Source organism: Sipha flava, unplaced genomic scaffold (genome assembly GCF_003268045.1).
Source record: "Sipha flava isolate LNK unplaced genomic scaffold, YSA_version1 84_pilon_pilon, whole genome shotgun sequence".
Lineage (NCBI taxonomy): Eukaryota > Metazoa > Arthropoda > Insecta > Hemiptera > Aphididae > Sipha > Sipha flava.
This window is the reverse complement of record NW_020273626.1, coordinates 1,225,037-1,242,358: the sequence shown is the minus strand read 5'-3', so window position 1 is coordinate 1,242,358 and position 17,322 is coordinate 1,225,037. Positions and strand designations below refer to the sequence as shown.

Below are 17,322 nucleotides of genomic sequence, written 5' to 3'. Positions count from 1 at the left end.
TCTAAATGCAGATGCACTGGGAAAGTATTTAAAACATTGTGGCCAAGTATTTTTTTCATAACTAATGAAAATACGTATTTAAGTACACGAATAGAATTCGAATACTTTTACTTAAGTACTTAACAAGACTGATATTTGTACTGCACTGCACGGTGTCACAATATTCAAACAATACGAATAGTATCACAAACATAGAAAGGGTGATCGCTAACCACGGTCAACGGTCGTATTGGCTGGTCGTGGCTGGCAGAAAGAGCAATTTTAGTAGCAAAAAATGTGGACGTCAACAAATTGAATCTCAAAATACAACATTTGTTACCAGGAGACTTGGTTTCATACAAATCTATAAATATAGTTTGCGATGCTACTGAAGCTGTAAATTATCCAACAAAATTTTTTAAACTCATTGGATTTACCAGGCATGCCACCGCATAATTCACAATTGAAGGTATGATCTCCGGTTATTTTGCTTCGTAATTTGACCCACTACGGTTGTACAACGGCACGCGATAAGTCATTAATTAAAAATTAATGAAAAATGTTATTGAAGCCATGATTTTAAATGGCAAATTCTGAGGTGAAAATATATTATTACCGCGAATCCCTATTATACCCACAGATGTGCCAATACAATTTAAACGCCTTCAAGATCCAATTATATTGGCATTTGCAATGACTATCAATAAGTCTCAAGGCCAAACGATGTCTGTCTGTGGCTTAGATTTGAGTACATCATATTTTTCACACGGACAATTAAACGTGGTGTGCTCTCGAACCATTCAGTTTGTGTTGGTGAAAGATGGAATAAAAAAAAATATTGTACACTCTATTGCATTAAGGGATATATATTGTTTTTTACTAATATTGTCATAATTAGCTATATATATAATTTTAATGGATAAATGTTTGATGTTTTTTCATTTTTATAATTCGACCTGTTCATAGTACTCCATACCTCTTCCTTACATCCTTATCCTTACCCACATCCTTACATATCTACATTAAATTAGTTATTTTTCTAGCAAAATATTCTCTAGAAATAATTTATATGACAAAACAACGTTTGTCGGGTTATTAAGACATTTTTAGTTCTACATTTGCATAAAACACACGTCTGGAAATATAGTGATTGTGATACAATCTTTTTTATTTTTTTTAATAAAAAATTATGGATAAAATAAGACATATATTTCTTCCCGAGCCGCTCTTTTTAAATTTCTATCTGAATAATAATCCACACTGTTATCCTAAATTAGGGCTCTTAATTGGACTTCACTTATAAGTACATCTATATCTATATTTAAATTACCATTACAAATTTTCGGCGATGGCGAATTCGATCCGCTAGAGCGGTTACATTCATAGGAGCATGACATAGTACTGAATTTGTTTTTTTGGTTTATCAAACGATAATTATCGTTCGTGTGTTCTAATCAGTTATTTTTAGTACATTTTGATTGAAATATTTTAGTCGTACGATTTTCTTATTATCTGGAACATTAAAGTACATCCGACAGTTTTTGAGGCGTTGTGCAATTGTCTTATCGTACAACATTTTATTGTGATCGTCTGAACAGCTTTATTTATAAACATGAAATTTCAAATATCATGTGATCATATTTTCGTACGATAAATAAATCGTACAATGAAATATCTCTCGTGTGTAATGACCCTTGGTCGTGTTTGTCGTGGTCCAAGTATGCATAATTTTCATTTAATCTAATTTATTTATAAATATAAAGGTATTTTTCCTACGGATGGCTTAGTTTTGTTAGTTTAAGTTTTTGCATATTTTTTATTTTATAGGGCATATTTCTACAAAATAAGAGCGCAAATACATATTTTATAGTGCATACTTCTGAGGTTTTGAAAGCATTAATAATCACTATATAGAGAATTTCTTCGACGGTATCCCTTTACAACGATGATTTTTGTGTTACTCTCTCCACGGTTGAGTTTAAAACGAAAACGCGAAATTATGAAATGTAAAAAATACCTACCTCTCTAGCCTTTTAATAATAAATCGTACGCAATAAACCTAGTGCATATACCAAACCTGTAATAATTTAAAACTTGTCATTACTAATATTATTTTTTTAATATTGTTCGATACAAAATAATATATTATTATAAAATGCGGTGGTCGGTTAACGAATAATAAATGTGTACATCTAACCCATGTGATACACCTACTTCGTCTATACATAGTTTACTATTATTAATGAAATTACCGTTTCACAGGAAAGGGTGAATGTTTGAACAATTGTCGTGTCGTAGTGTTTTGTGCGATTTTTTTTCACAATTAGACGTTGCGAAGACGATTATTCCACAAGCGTGTATCATTATTACTATCCTGATTAAATAATATTACGAAGGTACGGCTCTCCAGATTTTTTTGATTAAAGTTTTAAAAAAATTCTTATTACAGACACCATTATCGGATACAACTGATTACGAATACATAGTTTTAACAAAAAAGACGATGAATGTGTGTATCGGCCAAAGATATATTTATGATCTGGGCATAATAAGAAAACTATTATACAAGGGCGCCCATCAGTCAAAACCTAAGGGGGTGACAATCATAAAATAAATAACTTAAAAACTAAAAATTAATCAAATTTATTTTATTTTAATGAAACAAATATACATTGTATATGTAAACAAAAATAACATTTTAAAACATTAACTGTAAATTGCGTTTTTTCAAACCAAATTTTTCAACAAATTTTACAACAAACTGAATGTCGTGATGAACTTTTTTTCTATGGACACTGAGCATACACAGTCCACCTAACCTATTTTTTCCCATAGTGTTTCTTGTCCAAGTTTTTACATGTCTTAATGTGCTAAATGATCTCTCTACCGTGCATGTTGTGGGCGGAAGTGTTAAAAAGATGATTAGACAATTTCTTACTTCTGGAAAAAATCACATTCATTTTTTAATAGATGAGATATATTTATATTTTCAAACTCTTTTGAATTTGTTTTAGATTTATTTTCCTGTTACGTGCCAACCGTTTGATCCGTTAATTCAGTGTCAACGTCTCAGTCAACATTTACATTGCTACCCGTATCTATAAGTAACTCTAAAGTTTTCGTATTACTAAATTCAGAAGTGCATATTATATGATTTTCCGTCATTATTGATACAACATGGAAGCAGTTTCGATTTGATTCGCGGTCGATATATGATTTATCGTACGCGCACGACTCGCTCGCGTTTTCCGAATTTACGTTATTATCATCATTATTAATATTATTCTGTCTATCGTTAAACATTTTTTTATAGCATTCATTTATATTATGTCCATTGTTATTACAATATTCACATGAAATATACCTCATATTATAACTAGTAGATGGTCGTGTAAAATTATTCTGATTAGATAGTCGAGTATTATGCGTAAAGTTACGTTTATTTGTGCACTGGTTAGCGAAATGATTTCCGTTGCAAATATAACATTTTATCGGTCTTTGCGGCTGATTTATATTATTATTATTACCATTATTAAAATTTGGTCGCACGAAATTATTATTTGGATTTGTGTTAATTCTAAAATTTTGATTATTAAAATTATTTCTGAAATTTGGTCTTTGTGCATTATTATTATTATTATTAAATTTCCTGAAATTATTCTGATTGTTTGCATTAGATGAATTATTATTGAAATTTCGATTTTTATTTGGATTTTGATTAAATTCAGAACTAGACTTATATTCGATTTCTTCTGAACGCGCTAACTGTTTAGCTTCCTCCAACGTACTTGGATTTCTCGCTTTTACAATGGTGCGTATCGGACCTATTAACCCTTTTATTTATACTACTAAAGTTTGTTCTTTTATTATATCGTGAATAATTCTAGCCTCTTTTTCGTCTTTATTTGCAGTGCTCATATCACTTAACTTATAAAATAATTTTTCTATGCGATTTGTATAAGTATTTACGTCTTCCCCCTGAAGCATTTTAATAGAATTTAATTCTATTTGTAAAGCTGAAGCGGAGTGTTGTGCCTCAAACGTATCGGTTAAAAAATTTTTTATGTTTTTCCATTTAGTTGTATCTTTATATTTAATTGCTTCGAAAGCCCTACCACTTAATCTAGTTGTTATATATTTTATTAAAATCGGTACATTTTTCTTTTCTACTGACACTATAGCTAAATCACATGCCTGAATAAACTGATAAACATCATTTTCTCCCGTACTTTTTGGTATTAATTTAACTGCCTCTTCCAATTTTAGTGTTACTATATCACTATTCATTTTCCTTCTAGGTTTTACTTCAAATCTTAATTCCTCAAATTCAGTGTTACGACTACTTCCAGTTCTACGATGCTCGCTTTGTGTTCCTACGTTTAATAATTTTTTAGTGTGTTCATCAATATTTTCTTCTTTTACAAAACTTTTGTCAAGATCTTCCATGCTACCTTCACTTTCACTTTTTTCCCTATACACCGAATTAGCTACTTTCGATGGAAATGAGTCTGGACTGCTATGCTTACTCATAAAAATTCTTTACCCATTAACTTTTAATTCTCAATAATTCAATAATATTCTCAATAAATTCAATAATAATAATATCAATAATTCAACAATAATAACCTCAATAAATTCTTTCAATAATAATCTCAATAATAATCTCTTTAAATAATTTTTTAATATTATTCTTTTTTGTACTAACTCCAACAAAATAATATTTTTCCCAACCGTATTGAGCCTCTGGCGCCAGATAATCTCAATAAATTTCACAATAATAATTCTCAATATAACTTCAATATAAACTCAAAATAATTTCAATGTAATCTCAATATAATCTCGGGATCCCCTTTAATAATTCAATAATTCAATAATTATTCAATAATAACTCAATAATAATTCAATAATAATTCTCAATAATAATGTGGGTATTTTGTTAGAATTTTTAGGTGTCAATGGTTTTTTTATGAACATAGAATGTTTTCGTTTCTTTTTATAAAATTGTATCTTAAAATAATATGGTTATTGCAAAATGTAGGCTTACAAGCAATTGTTGATTGAAGACATATTGTTGACTGAATGATCCGGTGGAGTATTAGTATTATTCAACGGAAGTTGAGAAGTTGAAGGACTGCAGGTTGTTCAGCTCCTCGGTGGTTCCGACGTGGAATTGTCTTCTATTGAATATCCTACCGACTGCGCCAATTTTTTTTACGTGCCAACCGTTTGATCCGTTAATTCAGTGTCAACGTCTCAGTCAACACTTGATTGAAAGTGTAGTAAGGAATAATTAAGACTTTTTAAAATAATCAAATTTATTTAACTCATAAAATTATCCTAACTACAATTTTGCAAATATTCTAAGTAGAAATTATCTAAGTCCTAACAATTATTACTTATAAAAATAATATGAAATATTTCTAAGTCCAGACCATAACATACACTGACGTGAAGGTGCTCGGTGCAGCATAGCCAAAACTCGTCTGAATAAGGCCTGTTCGGGACCCCCTTTTATATCTGATATCTGCATGTGTGTGTGTAAATCTTAAATGTGTGTGTGTAGATGAAAAATGATAATTTAATATGATAAATGTGATGAGTCGTTATTGATTCTGTGTGTGCGCTCTAAAATATGATAATTCTTTATTGATTCTGTACTATCGTGTACTATCTCTTGACCGGCCCATACTTAATACCAGATCCAGGATGTGGTTAACCACCCACGTGTGTGACTCTGATGTTCATATTTTTACTTAAACAGATAACCATGTGAACAATTTAACTAATTCACACGTCTGGTTTCGATATTCATGAGAACCTCTCATAATGTGTGTTTTATATTATGTGACTACGCGGGACGCGACATTCCCAAAAACTGTACCAAGCTGATCCACAACGTGTAAAATTTTCAAATTGAAAATTATTTTGAACTTCTTGTAGTAACTGAGGTCACTACTACATATCTTAAACTACTTTGTAATCTTTTCCTTAACCTATTTTCCTTGGGCGTTGTCAAAAACAACTATAATTAAAATACTTTCATATTTGGAAACGGGTTATTAGTTAATATATTAAACGGGTACATTAGATAATAAGAATATTAATATTATTTTTTTTTATATTAACTAAATTAAACGGAGATAGTTGTTTTCGTATAAGTTTTTAAAAGATTAATATTATTTTTGTGTGTAAAAAACAACAAAAAGCCTTGAGTCTTTTCCTTGTTCTAAACTGCTTTTACACACTACGCCAACTATCTGCGTATAAATAGGGACGTAGTGTCAATGTTTAATTAGATACAATATAACCATACTTAAGAGTAGACCGATACGGTTAAACTTACAACTGTTAATTTAACGGGCTAACTTTATGTTGTGTCTCAGTAATATAATAAATTCACATTTATAACTTAAACAGTGTTTCTTTTATTTTACTTCAACGGACGTGTGACTTCGTCATAAAACGTATTGAGTCAGTTCTGATCAGATCGGCTCACTACATTCTTCAAGTATTAAGTTATATGTTTTTTCAGGGCTTAAGACCGTTAATCGGTTTATAACGAAAACCGATAACCACTTTTAGTTCTGGAATGCTGGAAGTAGTTATTTGTTATCGCCAATAACTTATCGGTAATCTAGGTAAATATCTAAATACTAACATCAAAGCGATTACCTCGTGTTTTCAATCCCGGTTTTATAACCAAAAGCTATTTCCGACCAAAATAATTAACGATTTTTTCGTAGTATTAATACTTGAATTATGTCATAATTACATTATACTATCATAGTTGAATTTAATTTTCCAGCTATTTTTAAATATTTTTCCCCAATCAATGACCGTCGAGTATTGCTTAACTGTTGTGAATATCATATATATATAAACAATGTTTCAACTTAGTGTCATCTTCGAAAATTATTATATTTAATTTCAGTTTTTTATCATTATAAATAACCTGTACTTGTACATTTGATTCATTTTCTTGGCGGTTATGAATGAAGTCATTAGTCAATTATGATGGTATGATACTTTTTCCATAGACAATGAATAATAATAAATTAAATATTTATAACTTGCAGTAGTTAATTAATAAAGGTTGTTGTCGAATGTGGAGTGGAGCTGGTAGTTTATTCTTATTATTAGTTATTGGTATTTTTAAACTATTATAATACCGATTAAAACCAATATTTCCAGTACTATCGTCTATCAGGTTATTCTTACTTAGACCTTCGACTTGAATTATTTAATATTAAATTAACGTTAAACGTTAACAATTAACGTTAAAATTAATATTATTAATTTCTTAAAATTGGTGCACATTAGCGACAAATGACAATAATAATACTAGGTACCTAAATATATACGTATAATTCAAAAATTCATTATATAATATATTATACAATTTTAAAAATAATATCGGAAAATATGATGTTCATATATTTTACAGACTGCTTTTCGTGAACAATCTAGATAAATTAATATAGATGACGAAGTTTTCTATCTTAGATCACAGGTAGATACCAATTGTATAATTTATCTAGATAAGATAAAAGATACGATTGTTTTATCTAAATAAGATATCTAGATAAATTTATCCAACTAAATTTAGCTATTGCACAACACTGATTACAACTTTTAAATTAATATCCATCATACAATAAGTAGGTAACTAACCTGTGACTGAACTATGTTTTAACTTGTATTTTATCTTCCATAAGAATATCATCATTTAATTTACAATTTATTGTTATTACACTATTGCCTTTGTCAATATCTATTTACAAAAATCAATAATAAAAGCAAAATCATAAATGCATTCAACAAGCAATAATTAGTTAAATCGCAACTAATCTTAATAAAGAAATTATAAACTATAAATATAATTTTGAATACAATTTTGTAATGAATATTTACAAAATAACTAATTATAGAAAATATTGAAAATATCAATCAATTAATCTTCATTTTCTTCTTAAATTAGTTTATAAAATATGCTTGAATCTTTAACTATTGCATACTTAAATTGTTAAGGCAATGCATTTTGCATAAAATATTAAAATGCAAAAGTATAAACTAAATTAATTTCTTAAGTATTCACTTGCCTGTATCACTGCTAGTAATTTGAACTATGACTGAAAACAAATCCTTGAAGAAATACTTGCTTAACTTTTGTTTTACAATAACAGTATTATTATTATTCATTGTTATAAAATAATTTAAATAAATAAAAAAATTCAATTATTTGTTACTGTAAATGAAAGTTATTTCAATTCGATAACACTTCAATGCGATGCTCAACAAAATATTTTTTTAGCAATTATTAATGTACTAATATATTTTAATTCATAGTAATCACTATAATAAATATAACACAACAGCACAACACAATCTTTATCTGTTATATTCTGTGAATAAACAACAGCAATGATAAAAATAAATAATATTAAGAAAAATAAAATGATAAATCAGACGATGCTTGATTGTGACGAAAACTGGTTTTTCCATACTCCATACCATATAAATATATATTTGTGTATATTAATATATATTTGTAGCTGATTGATCGATACAGTATTATGACGTATGACGGTAATCGATTAGCAAAAAATCTATGTGTGCGTCATAAATAAAATTAATTTATTATTCAAAATTAAAAAAATTACAATATTTTTTCTAGGGGGTGATATGTCACCCCCTTGTTCTCCCTGATGGGTACCCTTACCTTATATGTCTAACTTATATTATTTCATTAAAAAAAATTTATACATATTGTTTTTTATTTTATTTAAATTTTGTTTTAACAATTAGTTTTAACAATTACGTAGCGATAAAAATAATAGGTGCAATGCTCGTATAAAATAGAAGTTACTTACTAATAGAAAGAGGAGAAATATTATATAAAATTTAATTAAAAATCCTGTATGGTAAAAAAAAATATATTGAGTATATTATTTTGTTGATTTGAAAATATATTTTGTGTATCAAAAGGTATGTTGAAGAAATAGAAAAGGGACATAAGATGGTTACATAATTTATACATTAAACTATTAATTATTTTGTTTTCAAACTAACTTCATTCAATTATCTTTCAGTATACTTACTCGTATACATTATTTTTTTTTTAAAAAACACGAGAAACTAACTAGAATTGTATTTATAAGTACATTTCAATAACGAACGAAAGTTTAATACCTAATAAAATTAAAAAAAAAGAAAGAAGAAAATTTAACAGTTCCTCGAATTTTTGTTATTTATACATTTGAAAATCTGTTTACGTGAATTGAACAACGTTATTTATTGATGTAGAGGTTTATTATTAATAATAATAATACAATATGCCACCCCCGACGATATTATTCCTTTTAGTTGGAAAACTTACCGCCGGGGCTGTACATACCTATAACTAGGGATGAGAAGTTATAGGAGGTAAAATTGGTAAAATATGCATGCAAATATGCACAAAAAAAACGAAAATATAACAAAATATGCAGACAATTTTTTCATATTATTATTTATTAATTATTAATTTTTATACTATTAAATACTATTAAATATTTACTATTTTTACATAACTTCCATTATTAAATAATTTTACAACAAAAAAAATTAATGCATCTATTAAATTTAATTATATCTGTGCAATAGCACAGTTATCTATAAATTAAAGTTGTTGCACTGCACCACCAAAGCTTTTTTTAAATTATCAACATCTAACCGACGACGATTGTCTGATAGAATATTCTTGTAACGGGAAAAACTCCCTTCTACGTCTGTTGATGTTGTACAGGCGTACTTAAAATAAACTAAGTCATCACCGATCAAATTTTCAGGTAATCCCTCCATAGATGTGATTTCTCCAGTTAAAATATTTGATATGTTTTGTAAAATACTAAATCCCACATTTTTTTTCAAAACATAAGTTAATTTTGATTCATTGCTACACCCACTTCACCAATTACACTATCTAATTTATTTTGCACGGATTTTATGAGAGTAATTGAATCAACTAACGAAACATTTTAACTTTCAAGTTGTTTTATCGTCGATGGAAAAAATCCATAATTTGCGTGTATAAAAACCAAGTTAGGTTCTAGGGAATTTTCACTAAAAAGAAGTTTTACCTTTTTAATAGAAACTGCGGCACTCGGATCTAGTTGTTGTAATACACCGTGTATTTCTTTGAAATATGTGCAATAGTATGAGGCAGCATTTATCAAAGTCTCCCATCGCGTAAGTATGAATTTCGGTGGAAGTGGAATACCTGGAGCTTCGGTTCTAAATAATATTATGCGAAATGGAGCTTTTAAAAAAAACTTGTTTCACTCTTAATATTAACTTGTCTGCTCCAGGAAATTTACCACGAATTTCTTCAGCAATTCTGTGCATTGCATGGGCTACACAAGTAACGTGCACTATTTTCGAGTACAACGCCTTTATAACTGTACCAGCCTTTATCATGTATGGAGTGGCGTCGCTCAGAAGTAAAAGCACGTTATTATGTTATATCCCGTCTGGCCACAAAAGAAACGTAGAACTATCAAAAAGCTTTGTTATTTTTGAAAAGTTAGCCTTTTCCAGAACTTCAGATGCTAATAAAAATATCTTACCTGGTTCATCAACCAATAGTGTGCCGACAATAACATTTGCGATGAATCTACCTTCCACGTCAATTGTCTCATCTATAGAGACCCAAATTTTTTTTCCGGTAATATTTTTTCCATAGTAACTATGGAAGTAGACAATGGAGTAGACTCCATTGGGATATCTTGCAATGTGTACTTTTCAAGGAATGATCGAAATTCAATATTTGTGATTTTATATAAGGGTATATTAGCACACAACATAGCCTTACACAAATCTTTTGAGAATATAGACTTTTTAGAATTACTTGATGCACTTGCTGTGAACAATTGTTGTTTTTTAAATTTAATTATATTGACGGTTTATCGCTCATGTTTGCTTGTTTTTAAGTGCTGTATTACAGTAAGCCTTTTACTACATTTAGTTTCACAAATTTTACAAAACAAAATATTGCTATCTATAGAAAAAAACATTTTCACCAAATTCTGTTACGTATTTCTTTAAACTAGAAACTTTCAGCATTTTAAATAAATTAAATTCTAAACGACATAACGAACATACGAATAAATATACGACGGACGACGGTGGACTGAACTAAATTGTATTTTTGACAGTCGCGAAAGGATTTTGACAGTCGCGTTAAGATTATCTAATTATAGATAAGATAAAAACTCCAGTCTCTTTATAAATATTTATGTTCTACTATATTTCAATTTAAGTACATACTAATAACCGAATAATACGGTATGTTAGTAAATAATAATAAATATTATACGTTTTAAATTTTAGGTTTGAACGCTGTATTATTGAAACAACAGGTTTTGTGTTCAATTACTGTTTATTGGGTAAATTGTATTGAAAATAAATAAAAATTTACTAAAAATGCATTTATATTCTCGAAAAATCATAAATATGCTATTTTTGGAAAAAAATACCAAAATATGCAAAAATATGCAAAAAATAAATTACAAATATGAACTCACTAGGTTATAGAACAGATTTATAACTCACCTAGCTATAAATAGACGACATGGAAAGAAATATGTAATTTCTATAACTTCTCATCCCTACCTATAACGATACAACTGAAATAAGGTGTATGACTGACTATGCACCGAACGCACCGTCGCGACGATAATAATGATATAATTTCTAACGCTGTAGCTAATAGCAAACGTTTGTAGGTAGCAATAATAATTTAAAGTAACATACGCACACGTACTCATTACATTTATGGAGTATACTTGTAATTGGTAGTAGATATTACATTTTTCTATTATGGGGAGGGGATTAAATTACATTCGTAACATTTATGTCAATATCTAACGTCTATTCTCATGTCTTCTCGGACGAAAAGTGTATTGTTTTTGTTTGTATAGATTATGATTCTATCATAATCTACAAATACTGCAAGGACCCACTGCCCTTGCATTTTCATTTTGTAGTCACCCGGTTAAGAACGTCTGCGTCCTAGATCCTTCTACTGACGTTTGCCGTGGTGTGGTTCATTATCGCTAAACCCACCCTGGTGTACACACAACTGCTGGAGCAGGGGCAGATCTTTGGGGGGGGGGGGGACATGGCGATCGTCCCCCCTTGGGCTTTTTTTTTACACACTTATTTAATATTTTTTATATAGGTATATATAATAATTTTATAAATACCTATAAACTATGTATGTTAAATTATTATTGTAATTAATATTTTTGAATAGTGAATTTTTATAGGTACTTAAATAAAGATACCTAGATTAGTGTTGCCATTATTTTTCAATAAATTGGTTAAATAACGGTCAAGTATTCATTGTACTCTATATATCACTCATAAATATTCTTATCGTCCCTCCCCCCCTTTAACCAGGTTTCAGATCCACCCCTGAGCTGAAGAACATCCGAATGACGAAGTATTCCGTTAATAGCGGCAAATCGTTTTGGCCGCGACGAATTCCTACAATTTATCGTAATAGTAATATTTTCTCCGCGTAACGGGAACGGAGTCGATAAATGTATAGACATAATATCAGAGACCGTTCGTCAGATATAACGTGTACATGTGGAAATACGTATGGACATTTTTTTTTTTTTGTGATAAAAATAATCAAAAACGCTTTATGCGACTCGTCCGATTCGTCGTTGACTCCTAAAACCGCACACTTTTGATAAAATACAGAACAAAACTGCAAATTTTTGGTAGGTTAAAACCTCACACACATTTAATAGATTTAAACCACACAATTTTTCAAAAAGTATCCAAAAACCGCACACTTTTAATTTTGACCCCAAAAATGTTATACTTCCCTAGGTTAGGTATACTTAATAATTTGTAATTTATTCAAACAAAAAAAATGCATATACGAGTATTTAAAAATGTAAAGTGTGTCAAATTTTTATAGTTTAATTGGATGAAATTTATTACCGACATTTTTTAAAAACTGCATACGATTTCCATCGATTAAAAATTCTTCACACCATTTAATCAAGTGCTCCTAAAATAAATACAATTTAATTAGAAATCAAAAAACCACTGATGTGTTTCATTTTAATCATCATTGTATGATCGTCGAAGGTGATTGATTGATTGGATTTTCTGCCATAAAGCATGACCAAAATTAAATCCCCAACATTTAATCTTTACTTTAGTAAATATTTTTTGCGCAACATTATGAGCAGCTATTTCATAATCGAAATGGATAATTTTAATAGTTAAAACTTGACCTAACTCCATACATATATTTTTAATATTAACCTTCAATTTTATGTAACTAGCAGGGGCTTAATTTCAGTGAAAAACTGGGAGTTCTAAAGCCATTCTTTTTCATGTTCTCTAATTGTTATAGACATCCGCAACCCGTACATTGTACGGCGTACAATTCAACAGTTACTAAAATATTTGGTAAATATATGAATATTTCTAAATTTAATTTGTTTAATTTGATTTTATATTTTTATTGGGTGTATAATGAATTACCTATCTGTAAACACAAATGTTTCATCACATGATCACTTTTAGATTCTGACTAAAGCGGAGGATATTATGGTTTTATAATGATGTTTGTATTTTATTTTTTTAACACTTTTTCATATAGAAATACTGGTAAAAAAGTTTTTTCTAGAAACTTTTTAGATTTTAAATTGGCATGCGGTGGTACTTTAGATAGGTCATATTTTTAAATCTTAAGAGTTTTTCCAGGCGTGAAAAAAAAACTACATATAAAAAAATGTATATATTTATACGATAAAAACTCGGTTTTTCTATACATAATGAGTAATGAGTATTTAAATTTAAATAAACATAACATATTTGGGGGTACTAATTTCGAAAATGAGGATACTAAGCACACCTAGCCCCCCCCCCAAATTGCGCCTATGGTAACAAGATTTATTTTTAGAAGGTAAAAACAATGTATTAAAGGAAAATAATAATTCCTGCTCCATCCATATGTAGTATACTGTTGATAAAAATACTTTGGTTTATATGTAATAGTACCGTTCATCACAATGATTAAATAAAAATTCCGATTTTGCCATGAAACTGATCCAGCTTCCGAAGAAAAATAATCTTTGAATGCATTTCTAACTTGAGAAGCTTCTCTGGTAGCGTTTCCACCTCGATGGGACAAGTTCCTTATTGCTGAGTTTACTTGATTGTTATCGTTACCAATTGCATCTCCTCTGATGACAGGTGCAGCTTCATATTTTCGTATGAAATTATACAAAACGCAGCTGGCCAATATTATGTTGTCTACATTATCTGATAATGATTGTATCCATCTGTTGTACAATCTGAATTTTTGACATAGGATTCCGAAACCATTTTCCGAAACCCTTCTTGCACGACTGAGACGATAATTAAACAATCTTTTTGAATCGTCTAGTTCCTGACCGGGGTAAGGGCACATAATGTATGTCTTTAATGGAAATGCCTCATCACTAATAATTATGAGAGGAATTTCAGTGTTTGTGCTCGGAAGTGATGAGGGTCCAGGTACCGATAAATTACCCGGTTCAAATGCTTTATCAATATTAGAATGTGTCCAAGTACCTCCATCACTGTTTCGACCATATGCCCCTATATCTACTGTAATAAAGTTATAATTTGCATCAAACATGACTAGCAACACAACTGAAAAAAATTTCATGTAATTGAAGAATTGAGAACCACTGTTTGGTGGAGCCTGTATGCGGCAATGTTTTCCATCAACAGCTGCTATACAATTTGGGAAATTCCAAATATCTCTAAACTTCTGTGCGTATCTTTTCCAATCTTTTTCTAATGGAACAGGCATCACTTCATTCATTAAAGCTTTAATAATTGCACTACATGTTTCGGTTACTATTGACTGTACAGTGGAGTGACCAATCCGGTAGCTGAATGATATTGTTTTAAATGAATTACCTGTTGCCAGATATCTGAAATAAAAATATATTTGTAAGACATTTACATACTAATAATTATATAATTTTTAATATTTAATAATAATATTTAAATTTAAATAAGGTGTAACTAGCTCTGCTGATTATAATTATAATAACTTTATATTTTTGTCTGCACAGGTGGTAATTGCAAAGCAAGGTGGAATAACATACGAGATAACTTCAGAAAGTCTTTGACTAAAAGAAGAACCACAAGTGGACAAGCTGTTAAAAAAGTGAAACCGTACAGATTTGAAAGCCAGCTACAGTTTTTGTTTGAATACATGGAAGAACGCGAAACAAAAGGGAACATTGAAAAGCCTCCTGATACTGAATATGCAGATCTTGATAATGATAATGAAGGACAAGAATCTCTGCAAATAACTGATACCCCTAATTCTCCAGAAGTATCCAAGCAACCAGTTAGCCAGTCATTCACCCAACATAATCTTTCTTCTAGTAACGATACACCTTCTTCCTCTGCTGTAACGTTTGCTAAGCCTAGTAGGAAAAAAAATATTCAACCTGAGACAGCAACATCTACACTCATGAAGTACTTAATTGAAAAAAAAGAAGAAGAGACAAAATCAAGCAAAAGTGGACTACCCACCGTAACTTTGGACAACCCTATCGACTGTTTCCTCTTTGAGATATCACATACTTTAAAATCATTACTTCCATATTTGCAGAATATAGCAAAGACCGAGATTTTTTCTACGGTGCAAAAGTTGGAGCTGCAAACGATGCAAAATTACTCTCCTCGACATCCAAATCAGCTGGAAACTATTGACGAAACTTTCTCTTCCCAAGATACAGCAAAAGAATATTGGGAAAATTTCATATCTAATTAATTATAAATTATATATAAATTTGTATTAATAAATATAATATTAATTTAATTTTTGATTACATGAATATATTTGTTGGTTTGGGTTAAAATTACACCGGTTATAAAATTTTATATTAATGGACTGTATGAGGTATAATAAATAAATGATTTTGTTGCGTTATGAAATAATATATTTAATTTGAATTTTATTAAAAAGCTTTTTTATTCCATGTGCGGAGTCGGCACCTTTACAATTTAAAATACTTTTTCCGACTGAATACAATAAAATCAAAAGCCCGTCGGTACACTAGACGGTTAGGCCGATAACGATACCGACGCGGACACAATCGATAACATAGTACACATATCATATAATTTGACAATACTGAACATTGATATCTATAGGTAACAATATTATTAAACATTTTGAGTAGTTAATACCTAATGATGAATAAATTGATAACCTTGGCAATGATAGTTAAAAAATATTAAGAATACAGTCGTTTTTTTTTTAATAAGCAATGTAAGTTTAAATTTTGACAAAATACGTAAAAATCACGATAATTTACAAATTATTTTGAGTTTGACTTAAATTAGTGTTGCCAAATACCAGGGTGGCCGAGTTGCACTTACTGCGGCGAGTACCTATATCCAAAAGTACTTGGTCAATCACAAATTTTTTTATGAATTATCCTTTTTTACGGGCAACGAAGTGCTCGTGATCACCTAGTTATTTATAAATCACAAAAACATACCTCAAACAAACCGCCAGTCTTTCTCTTGCAGAAATAGCCTGTCTCCAGCATGTGTCTTTTTTTTTTTATATACTTCTCCACTTTCGTTAGTAAATCACAAAATGCATTTTGGCTCATTCTAAAATATTCATAAAATTTGAATTCGTGGTCCACCAATTCTCTATACAATGTTGCAAATTCTTCAATTCACTCGAAACTTCCATATAAAATGAATCCAGTGTCTTCTTTTTTCCTTCTTTTCGTCCTGGTCCAAAAGCAATGCTATTATACTAAGCTCTTCTTACTAAAATTCATAGTGCACTTAAAAAATGAATTAATTAAATAAATAAACACTAAAAATTAAATTAACTTAAAAATTCAATTCTGAATAACAACTAGATAGTAGACATCACTGATCACGAGGGAGCACTGATATAAAAAGATACGGTATTGTGAGGATGGAAGTGAAAAATTCATCACGGATAGCACTGAACACGGATGGTTACGGTCACGTCACGTCACTGTTATGTGTGAAACGACCATTACACGGTTATAGATATGTATTATCGTGTCTCGTGTATCACCGTATTTCGATAAAGTGTGATAATTATTACAAGTTGTAAAACCAATAAGTTATATATATTGATATAAAAGGTACCTATTGCCAAAACGATAAAATTCGATAAGGTTTGATATTATAATACGACACCATTAGTTATATTATGAACACAAAATATCAATGGTTTTATAACTTATAAATATATATATATATATATATATATATTTTTTT

At 29.5% G+C, this 17,322-nt stretch overlaps 1 protein-coding gene across 1 annotated transcript; it reads left to right on the top strand.

Annotated features, from left to right (window-relative positions):
• The first annotated feature begins 3,025 nt into the window (after nt 1-3,025).
• On the top strand, nt 3,026-15,820 carry LOC112693306. Its single transcript, XM_025568301.1, has 2 exons — nt 3,026-3,083; nt 15,111-15,820. Exon 2 carries the CDS (start codon nt 15,254-15,256, stop codon nt 15,818-15,820), a length of 567 nt encoding a protein of 188 aa, XP_025424086.1. The 5' UTR covers nt 3,026-3,083; nt 15,111-15,253.
• Nucleotides 15,821-17,322: the final 1,502 nt, after the last annotated feature.